This window comes from Bufo gargarizans, chromosome 1, assembly GCF_014858855.1.
Source record: "Bufo gargarizans isolate SCDJY-AF-19 chromosome 1, ASM1485885v1, whole genome shotgun sequence".
In the NCBI taxonomy this organism is placed as follows: Eukaryota; Metazoa; Chordata; class Amphibia; order Anura; family Bufonidae; genus Bufo; species Bufo gargarizans.
The window spans coordinates 123,192,851-123,202,658 of record NC_058080.1 but is presented as its reverse complement, the minus strand read 5'-3'; the positions used below and the strand labels follow the sequence as shown (position 1 = coordinate 123,202,658).

Here is a 9,808-nt window from a genome sequence, read left to right as displayed (position 1 = left end):
ATGAAGTAATTTAATGTGGACGACTTTTGTCTACGCTTGTCTGTCAGATGTTGATGGCACGTGGAATGACCATGTCCAGTAGCTGACTAGTTGTCATTATGATTTGCAGTATAGCGCACAATTATGACATATTAACCAGGAAAGGGAAATACAAACTATCATATTCTTTGTAAGACATATTTTAATTATAAATTACATAACATCAACCCTTTAAATGTGTTTCACAGGTTTCCATGGATCCAGCTACAAGTATACAAAATGCATGAGATTGTACCATTCTACACATGTACACATGATGTACATCTGCACAGGCTGAGTATTATTACTGTGTTCTTGTTGCATACCTGCCCATTACGCTCTGTGAATTTCCCTAGGAAATAGGATTTTTGTCCCTGAAATCAGATGCATCACGGAGTCTTTATGACGAATATAGAATGGATTAACAGGACTTATTTATTAGTTTATGCATATTTCTTGATTTCATCATACAATACGAGTACAAATGCACCACCCATGCCTCTCAGGACGTTGGACCAAGCACCCTTGAAGAAGGCTTTAGGTCCTTCATCTTTGGCAATCTTCTTCCAGCAGTCAATTGTTCCCTTGTACATGATATCAGCTGTTTGGGAAGTAAAACATTCAAAATATTAGAAAGAAAAAAAATCACCTGTCACCATGACAAGCTATGCAGTCTGCAGGCAGCATGTTATAGAGCAGGAAGAGCTGAGCAGATTGATGTATCGTTTTGTGGCTAAAACTTGTAATTTATGCATTAATATCTGCGGTTTCTAAACTCAGTAGTCAAGTGGGTGGGCTTATCAGTGACTGACAGCTATCTCTGTGTACACACTCATACGGGGGATGCCATCAGTCACTGACAGTCAGCCCACGGGGGCAACTGAGCTGAGAAAGAGCAGAGATTTAAATGCATAAATTACAAACTGTAATAAATCTTTTGCTCAGTCTGCTCATCTCCTCCTGCTCTATAACATATTGCCTGCCGATTGCATAGCCTTTCATGGTGGTATGTTCTCTCTAAAGGGAGTCTGTCAACAGTTCAGTCCGTGCAAAACTGGTGACGTTAGCTAGGGACTGTGGAGAGTAGTACAAAGGGCACTTTTTTTTACTGGGCGCTGCTCCTGCAAGGCAGTTTGGACAGACCTGTGCATTCAGCTTCTTCACAATCCAGTGACTCCTGATTGGATGTTACAGCTGTCACTCAAAGCAGGGGGGGGGGTGAAGGAGCTCAATGCAGAGAGCCTTTCAGAGTAAAGATCCACCTTCAGTGCACTGGCAGAATGGAATCTTATAATTCCTGATAATAAAAGCTGGCCTGCTCTCCCTGGTACCTACCTGGCACTGGCAGCAGTTTAACATGGGGAAAACTGCTGATAGACTCACTTTAAGCAACCAAAGGCTGTAAAAGTATCATATATTATGCAAACAAACAATGGCCCAATGTCTTCCACATTTATCATGAAAAGAATGCAAGATAAACCACCCAACAAGACCACCCAAAGTGACCTCCAGTAGTCTAGTTTTGGGAATTTAACCATTCTTATCTTACCTCCTTTCCTACCAGACTGCATCATCATACGACGTCGGACGGTGTCAAAAGGATAGGAGACAATACCGGCCGCGGCAGTGACACTCTGAGCAATCATCCAGCTTACTACAATGTGCACATTCTTGGGATCTGGCAGCATACCTGTAAGAAAATCACAAAGGAATAGCTCCGTGTGAGAATGCCACATTGTATGCCACATGGGGTTGTTCTGGATTTAATGATTTGTCACTAGGTCAAACTGATAAGTTATGAAATGACCAACATCCAAATAATTTAGAGGAAAAGTACACCAAGGTAAATACTATAGGCTTCATCTAAATAAACAGTAAAAGATTAGGGAGTTAGTTGAACCATACGTATAACTAGGAAATCATGTCTGATATGAGTAACATTTACATACATCTACATACAGCATCATTATATGATTTCTCTTACCCTTAGCAGTATCATAGACACCAAAATAGGCTGCTCTGTAGATGATGATGCCCTGGACAGACACATTGAATCCCTGGTAGAGACCTTTAGCACCATCTGACTTCCAGATTCTGGTTAAGCAATCTCCGAGACCATTAAACTCTCTTTGGGCTGAGCCTTTACCCACATCAGCAGCTAGACGGGTTCTAGCGAAATCCAGAGGGTATACAAAGCACAGGGAAGTGGCACCAGCTGCTCCTCCAGATGCCAGGTTACCAAGGAAAAACCTCCAGAACTGAGTGTGCCTGTCTACACCCCCCAGAAAGATCTGCTTGTACTTGTCCTTAAAGGCAAAGTTGAGAGCTTGGGTTGGGAAATAACGGATGACATTGGCAAGGTTGCCTCTCCAGAAGGAAATGAAGCCTTGTTCTTTGGGAATTCGGACCACGCAGTCCATGATCCCCTTGTATTGCATTTCTGCTGTAATCTGCTTGCTGGCATGCTGGACCTAAAGAGAAAGGTTGAAGAAGGTGAGTATTTCTGTAGGCTGGGAAGCTTATATATTAATAGTAGTCTAACTACTGTATGAGGAGTCATCTCCATTGCAGATTATATGTGCTTATTACATTTATAAGCTGAACAATATATGTCGACACACATCTGAATGTTTGGCATTGATGCACATTCACACTTCTCCATGTCTTTACTTTCACATGTTAAAGGATCATAATTTAAAAGGGGTATCCCATGAAAGATTTTGATAAATGCAAAGCGCTTTAAAATAAGTAATTTATCTGTTGAAATGTATTAAAAAGTACTTTATTGAAGTCATTTAAATTGGTGTCAGTTATAGTGCCCTTAGTGGGGGGGTTTTCAGTGCCAATAGCTTTGTCCACCTGGTGAATCCAGCTGTGGTGGACATGTGTGTGCTGTTTGTCTTGGTCTGCTAGCTCTGGCTAAGGGCTGCGCATTGATCCAATCTGGTACAGCTTCTTCTCTACTTGTCAGAGGAGGTGACTGCACATACTCCACTACCTCTGACAAGTAGAGAAAAAGTATCGTCATGCTGGATTAATGAGCATGTAGCAGACAAAGCCAATCAGCACATGTGTGTCCACCACAGCTTGAGTCACCACGCTGATACAGCTACTGGTGAAGAGAAGAACTAGGGGGTGCTAGCACTGCCACCAAAGTAAGTCGTCTAAAAAAAAAAATACATTAATACATTTGTTGATAAACGTATTTTTCTTAACAAGGTCTTTGCATTCCGCAAAACACGGAAACCAGCAATGTGCATTCCGCAATTTGCGGACCGCACATCGCCAGCACTATAATAGAACATGTTCTAATTTTTTGCGGAAACGGAAGCACGGATGCGGAAGTGCGGATCTGCAAATGCAGAAGCTGCTCATTTGCTCATTTAAGAATAGGACATGTTCTATTTTTCAGCGGAAACGGAAGCACGGATGCGGAAGTGCTCAAATGCGAATGCGGACAGCACATTCCGGCCCCATTGAAAATGAATGGGTCTGCAACCGTTCCGCAAAATTGCGTAACGAATGCAGACCCATAATGGACCCTTACTGTATGGTCATGTTTTGGTCAGGGGTTTTCCAGGAATTCAGTATTGATAACCTATCCTCATGATAGGTCATCAATATTCAATCGATGGGGGTCCGACAGCCGGCATCCTAGCCGATCAGCTGTTTTAAGAAGTGCTCCGTGGCATCTTCAGAGCAAAGTAAGCACTGCTCTGCACATTGTTTTGTGGCTGTGCCTGGTGTTCCATCCCAGACCCATTCACTTGAATCAGACTGAGCTGCGCCAAGGCCATCTGATCTATGAACATGATGTCATTAGCCTAGGACAGTGAGGGCTAACCTCCGGTATTCCAGTTGTGGAGAAACTATGACTCCCAACATTCTCCATTCATTTCTATAGAGTTCTGAGAACAGCCAAAGAAGTGTACAGCTGGAGGTTAGCCATCACAGGCCTAGGAACAGGTCGCAACGCTCACCACAGCACCGTAGCCTCTTCAAACAGCTAATCAACAGGGTGCCAGGAGTCGGACCCCCACTAATCAGATATTGATAACCTATCCTAAGGATAGGCCAGCAAAACTGAACTTCCTGAAAACCTTTAAATATTCCTTGGCCCTGGTACGGCTGGTATACTTACTCTGAAAATCAATGTCAGAAGGACTGCATTATCCTTTTTAACGGTTTCTCTGTCTGATATTAAAATGAGTCCAGCCCTAGGTGGCAAAACTTTCAAAAAAGCATTATACAGCCATTCTTACATAGATTTTCAAAGTACACCAGCCTCATTAGGTCTAAGAGATCTATTTAATATCGCATGCTTTTGCTTTGTGAAATCTGGTGACAGATCCAATGCAGATGCAATACCAGAAAACAGGTGAAATGGACAAGAAAGGAAATGCGTTTGTTTTTATAATTTTAAGGCCTTTAAGGTCATAAAGTGTCCTGTTTTTGTGACCCACAGTTTGTGTAATCTGTATATGAACCTGGCAGCAAGTTTTCAGCTCTCCTGCAGCGCCACCATGAGGTAAATAAAGGCATTACACATGTTCATAGTCACTTGGTTTTACATAGGAATTAATGCTTTCTATAGCTTCTGTTTGCTATAGCTAATTAATGAAAATCCTAAATCGAGGACTCCCTTTATTATAGGTTATCTTCAATGTCACTAGATAACGTCATTTATGGAAGGCACTAAAGCTTTACTAGGAGCTAAGGATATAGAAATCATATTGGAAACATAAGTATAAGCTGAGTTTTGCAGTGCAGTCTTATTGGGGCCCCCCATGGCATAGCGGGACTCAGTCTTTATGTTTTTCTGTAGGTTTGATTCAGATGTCCTGACTACTGCGTCTCGTCTGTTGCATCTATGGGTGACTGCTCAGTTGTCACAATCAAATACATTCGAGTAATATGTTGTGAGCCAGTAAGTCACCAACAGTAATGTTATGTTCTGCAGTGTGTCCGGGGAAATGATATCCAATAAAGCCTGATGTCACCGGCCACATGTCCTAAAGGACCTGAAAATAGCTTTATGGCCCTGGGATGGGGCTATGATTTGTGAAACAGAGGATAAGGACCAGCAGAAAGGTCAGGTAATCATTCCTAGTTGGTTACATAGATGGACGGATTTATAGATAGATAGTTGGTTAGATAGATGGATAGATAGAGATGATCTAGAGACGGACAGAGGCATAGATGCGGATTTTGTAGGTAGGTTTTTCACATTTCTTTCATTGCTCCATTATGAACTGGTAAATTAGCTCCAATTAATGCATTACTGAACCTGGAATATAGCCCTTAGAAAAGCAGTACTGTTGCCTACACTCTAATACTATTCACGCCTGTACGTACAGTATATACATTGTTTTGGTGCTTCTCGGATAATGCGCATTAGCGATAAGTGTTGGGTTTTTCCTGGATGTTCACTGCAGTCATACACTTCCCAGCCTGAAACGGATCCGTAAATATCAGAATATTGAGCAGAAAAGTCCATGTTGCTGTACTCCATTCAACTACTGCGTCTGTCTGTCTGGAATGGTCCTCTGTAGCTGAACTCGTGTTCTTTATGTATTCAGATCTGTCAATAATGGATCTCCTGGAGATCATAAGCCGCGTACCCCTATTCCAATAAATTGCATCGCAGTACCCTCAGGTTTACACTGCACTGCACAATAGAAGCAAAGCATGAGAGTGGTGTAAGTATTGCTTAAAGGGGTTTTGACCTCTCAAAATGACCTCTATCGAGGAGGTCCCTGAATGCGACTAAGCTGCAGGAAGGCCGTGTGCCGTCACAGGCTGAGGAGGAAGCTGCGGCATGTGCCCTTCCAACAGCTTGTTGTAGGGCAGTGGCGTAGCTAGGAATAACTAGGCCCCACAGCAAATTTTTGAATGGGGCCCCTCCTCCCCCAGTAATTTTTTCACAACCCCTTACTTTCAAGCCGCCCCCATTACTGTGGCTAGTACAGATCGCTCTCTCAGACCAGGCCCGGCAGCTGTTCCATTCGTCTATACTGCCACTGTATATAATTTCATTGTGTAATACTGTTGAGGGGGCCCTGACAAAATCTTTTAGTCCTCCTCCTCCACCTGGATGGGCCCCGTCTGGGTCAGGGCCCCAAATCAGCCGCTTCCCCTGCTTCCCCTATAGCTACACCCCTGTTGTAGGGGGTGCTGGGTGTCAGATCCCAACTGATCTGATATCGATGATCTATCCTAAGGATAGGTCATCATTATTTAATTCTGGGAAAAAGACCCCTCTAAAGACACAGAGTGTACCTCCCTGGGGTCCAAGTACCACAAGTGGAGAACCGAGGCTGTAGATGAATGTGTCTTGTGTAGGGGATGTCATTATGGTTACAACTATCCATTGGCCATTGTCATCTAGATTCACTAGAATAGCATGCAGAACGTCAGTTTCTCCCCTTGTCTGCCTGTCCTTCCATGTCGCAGATGAGTGTCTGTGACATTGTGGAGATAAAAGAAATACACTGTCGTAAGTCTGTTATAAAAAGCAAAAAGTTCTTCCTTTTAATTCATTTATTCTACACATTTATTCATTGAACTGATTCTAAAATCAGTATACAAAGCACTAACATTGCAATCAATGAAAAGTAAATTGCTTCTTACTGTTGCACATACTATTATTACTATGATTACTATTGATATTGCTGTAGCCTGTATCAAAGCACACGACTGGCATTAAAATAACGGAATATACATATAATACCAAACTATAGGCACTCGTTATGGGTTTATACTGTACTCAACCGGAGGTCGTATATATCACAGCTCCACAATAATGTGCAAACAATAAAAGCTACAAACTGTCCAACCAATCACGTGTTTTTACACCTAATTCTGATGTAATATACTTCACCGCTGGAAGCCTGTTATATCACCCAGATTCCTGGATGTGGATCCTCGGAGATCCTCTGAATGGGGAAAAGATAGTGGCTGCTGCCTGTAGGAGCAGGAAAGAGGAGGAAGAGGTCCCAGCCAATACGTCACATCAGTGCACGAATGATCTGCGCTACTTGCATTGACTACACGGGAAGATAAGTGACTTTCTCAACAGTTAAGTGACTTGTTTGAAAGCGTTTGGCTTGTCGGACTGTCGGTTGCTTTTATTGCTTGCTCACTAGCGTAAAATAACAGAATACACCAATAATTGCACAGCAGCGTCACTTGTAAGAAGCCAGCACTGGGAAGGCCGACTTGGCATGTGTCCCAGGACAACCATGTGACAAGTCAGTTCTAAAAACAGTCAATGGGCCGAGCAGGAGACGCTTTCCATATTTAGTCAGTCCTAGCTTTGCCTGGAATATGTCGCGTAGTGCCCTCCCCACAGTCCCAGCGCTGCCCATTCTGGCTCACGTGTATTCTGACACTAGAATGCGGTTTGCTTTGTGACCTTCCAAGCTCCATGCACTCCATGACTTACAAGAAGAATACAAGCATGCAAACATTTACTAGCCCCACATACAATCCCATACTGCAAATAGTACATATTCTATCCGAAAACATATGCAAGCATGTAATTCTCCCCTAATATTCCAGAATCTAACTGATGCATATACAGTAAAAGTAGACATGCTGTTCTACTACTACTACTACCACCACTACCATTGTGACTACTATTCATAAGAATATTAATGATGTTACCTGCAGCAACAGTTTAACTCTTTCAATTGGGGCCACAGCAGTCTTAGAAATAGCTGCAGCAATACCACCAGCTAAAAAGTCCTTGAGAAAGCTGATCGCTTGGTCACTCATCTTGACGGTGGTGGAGACGAAGCACCTGCTTCCTTATACTAGAATATCAGTCCTTCTCCAGGCAGCTGCTTGTCTGCACTGACAGCCAAAATAGGACGAGTGACAAACCAACTCCTCTTTATAAAGACACTGGATCTCCTCCAGGGGTGGGATCGTGGATGATTCTTGTAATTGGCTGCCATGTCCAGATTAGAGGGCACAGGGGGGCATGGGAGACATGTTGCTTCATGGAGACCCCCATGATTCACATAGGGACATTTAAAGGGCATTTTAATGTTATCTGCTCCGGAGTGAGCAGCGTTTTGTCACGGCATGTTCCCATAATATTAATAGCATGCTAGGTAGTCTAAGAAAAGCTAGGGACACTGCGGAATCAGAATAATGGGGATATTAATAGGATGACTTCTTGACCCCTATGAAACAAAGTTTTGCCCTAAAATGTATAAACTATATTGACCTGCACCAGACTGAAAAATATTAAAGACAATTTTGAAGACAATGTTAGGCCTCATGCACACAAACATATGTATTTTGCGGTCCGCAAATTACCGATCCTGAAAATATGAATACTGTCCTTGTTGCATCCACATTTTTTGGATTGACTTCAATTGGTCCGCCGTCAAATACAGGACATGTTCTATCTTCTTGCAGAATAGACATTTGTTTTAAGAAAGCATACATAGTGCATCCATATGTCCGCAAAATGTGGACCACTGAGCCGCTGAAAATGTGGACAGCACATGGACCACATCCATATTTTGCGGATCTATGATTTGCGGAACGCAAAACGCATACAGTCGCATACATGAGGCCATGATGTGATTTTATTATTTTACAGTGAGGGACATTAAATACTGTCGTGACATATTGTAGAGACAGACCCTAGAGTTGGTTAATGGGCCCACAGAGAGGGGGCCCCATCCACTCCCTCATGGACAATGTGAACCAGTACAGCACTGGGCCCTCCTGTTGTGGTATCAGGGGTAAGGCTAAATCAACCAATACTTGAGAGGGGGCTGCTCCATTTTTTTTTTTTTATACAGAATAAAATTGTTGCATTGCAATTGATTTCTTCCTTTATTGGACACTTTATTACTTTTCATTTGTACAAATATAGTTAGATCTGTAATCGGCTTTACTCAGTTTGTCACATTAAAGGGATTATCTTATGACTAATGTAAAAATGAAAATCAGACATTATATAGTACATGACAGTCATTTTCTAACAAAGTTAGAACCAGCCCTGTATCTCACATGGATCCAGAGATCTTCCCATGCATTGCTCTGCTAGGTTTATATCAGGCTGACAGCTCAGGGGAGTGTCTTATCTGCTGCAGCTCAGGGGGCGTGTCACAGCTCTACCTATCACAGCTCAGGGGGCGTGTCTCATCTCTACCTATCACAGCTCAGGAGGCAGTTGAATGATGAAACTGAGCATGTGCGGCCTTCTCACTGAGCAGGACAAAGAAATAAGACAGGTGGCGCTATACAGACAGATTTTATTGAATAACTCACTGGCTATGCTACATTTTTAATGACATGCAATTACAAAAGTATTCAGATCCAAGTGCTGGTTTGAAAACTGTAGAATATTTTTTGTGGGACAACCTCTTTAACTGCAACAATTTAGTGATTTCACACTCTCCATTCACTTACTGGTTTCATATAAAGTTTTTTTTGTTACTTGTACAAAGGTAATGCATTTTGTTCATTAGCGCGTAATGTAGATATTTCATATTCTGCACAAGTCACCTTCACAACCACTTCCATATGACATTGCAGGCCTTGCTTCTAGGTACAACTATGCCAGTTAAAGTAAAGTCACCATGTGACACTTGGTGTGACTGGAGAGCACAAGCTGCTTCGTCCCGGAGCTGGATAACTGTTACTATGGCTTGGCAGGACACTGGTGCTACAAATAGGTCTGCACATGACGCCACAGGAAGAGCTAAAGATTAGTCAGGGTCTTCTCTCTTCACTTGCATAAAAACGCCTTCTTCCAAGGTTGGCAGTA

General features: G+C 42.6%; 1 protein-coding gene across 1 annotated transcript; it reads right to left on the bottom strand.

Annotated features, from left to right (window-relative positions):
• Positions 1-163: 163 nt before the first annotated feature.
• On the bottom strand, positions 164-7,903 carry SLC25A4 (solute carrier family 25 member 4). Its single transcript, XM_044297610.1, has 4 exons — positions 7,684-7,903; positions 2,003-2,489; positions 1,568-1,708; positions 164-619 (listed from the first exon to the last, which is right to left on the bottom strand). The coding sequence occupies exons 1-4, from the start codon at positions 7,792-7,794 to the stop codon at positions 462-464; spliced, it is 897 nt and encodes a 298-aa protein (XP_044153545.1). The 5' UTR covers positions 7,795-7,903; the 3' UTR covers positions 164-461.
• Positions 7,904-9,808: the final 1,905 nt, after the last annotated feature.

Excerpts from the sequence above, each read along its gene's own strand:
- SLC25A4 (XM_044297610.1), bottom strand. The coding sequence starts at position 7,794 with ATGAGTGACCAAGCGATCAGCTTTCTCAAGGACTTTTTAGCTGGTGGT. Across the intron at positions 1,709-2,002 it reads TGTCTATGATACTGCTAAGG|GTATGCTGCCAGATCCCAAG; the intron begins GTAAGAGAAATC and ends ATTTTCTTACAG. Across the intron at positions 620-1,567 it reads GCAGTCTGGTAGGAAAGGAG|CTGATATCATGTACAAGGGA; the intron begins GTAAGATAAGAA and ends CTTCCCAAACAG.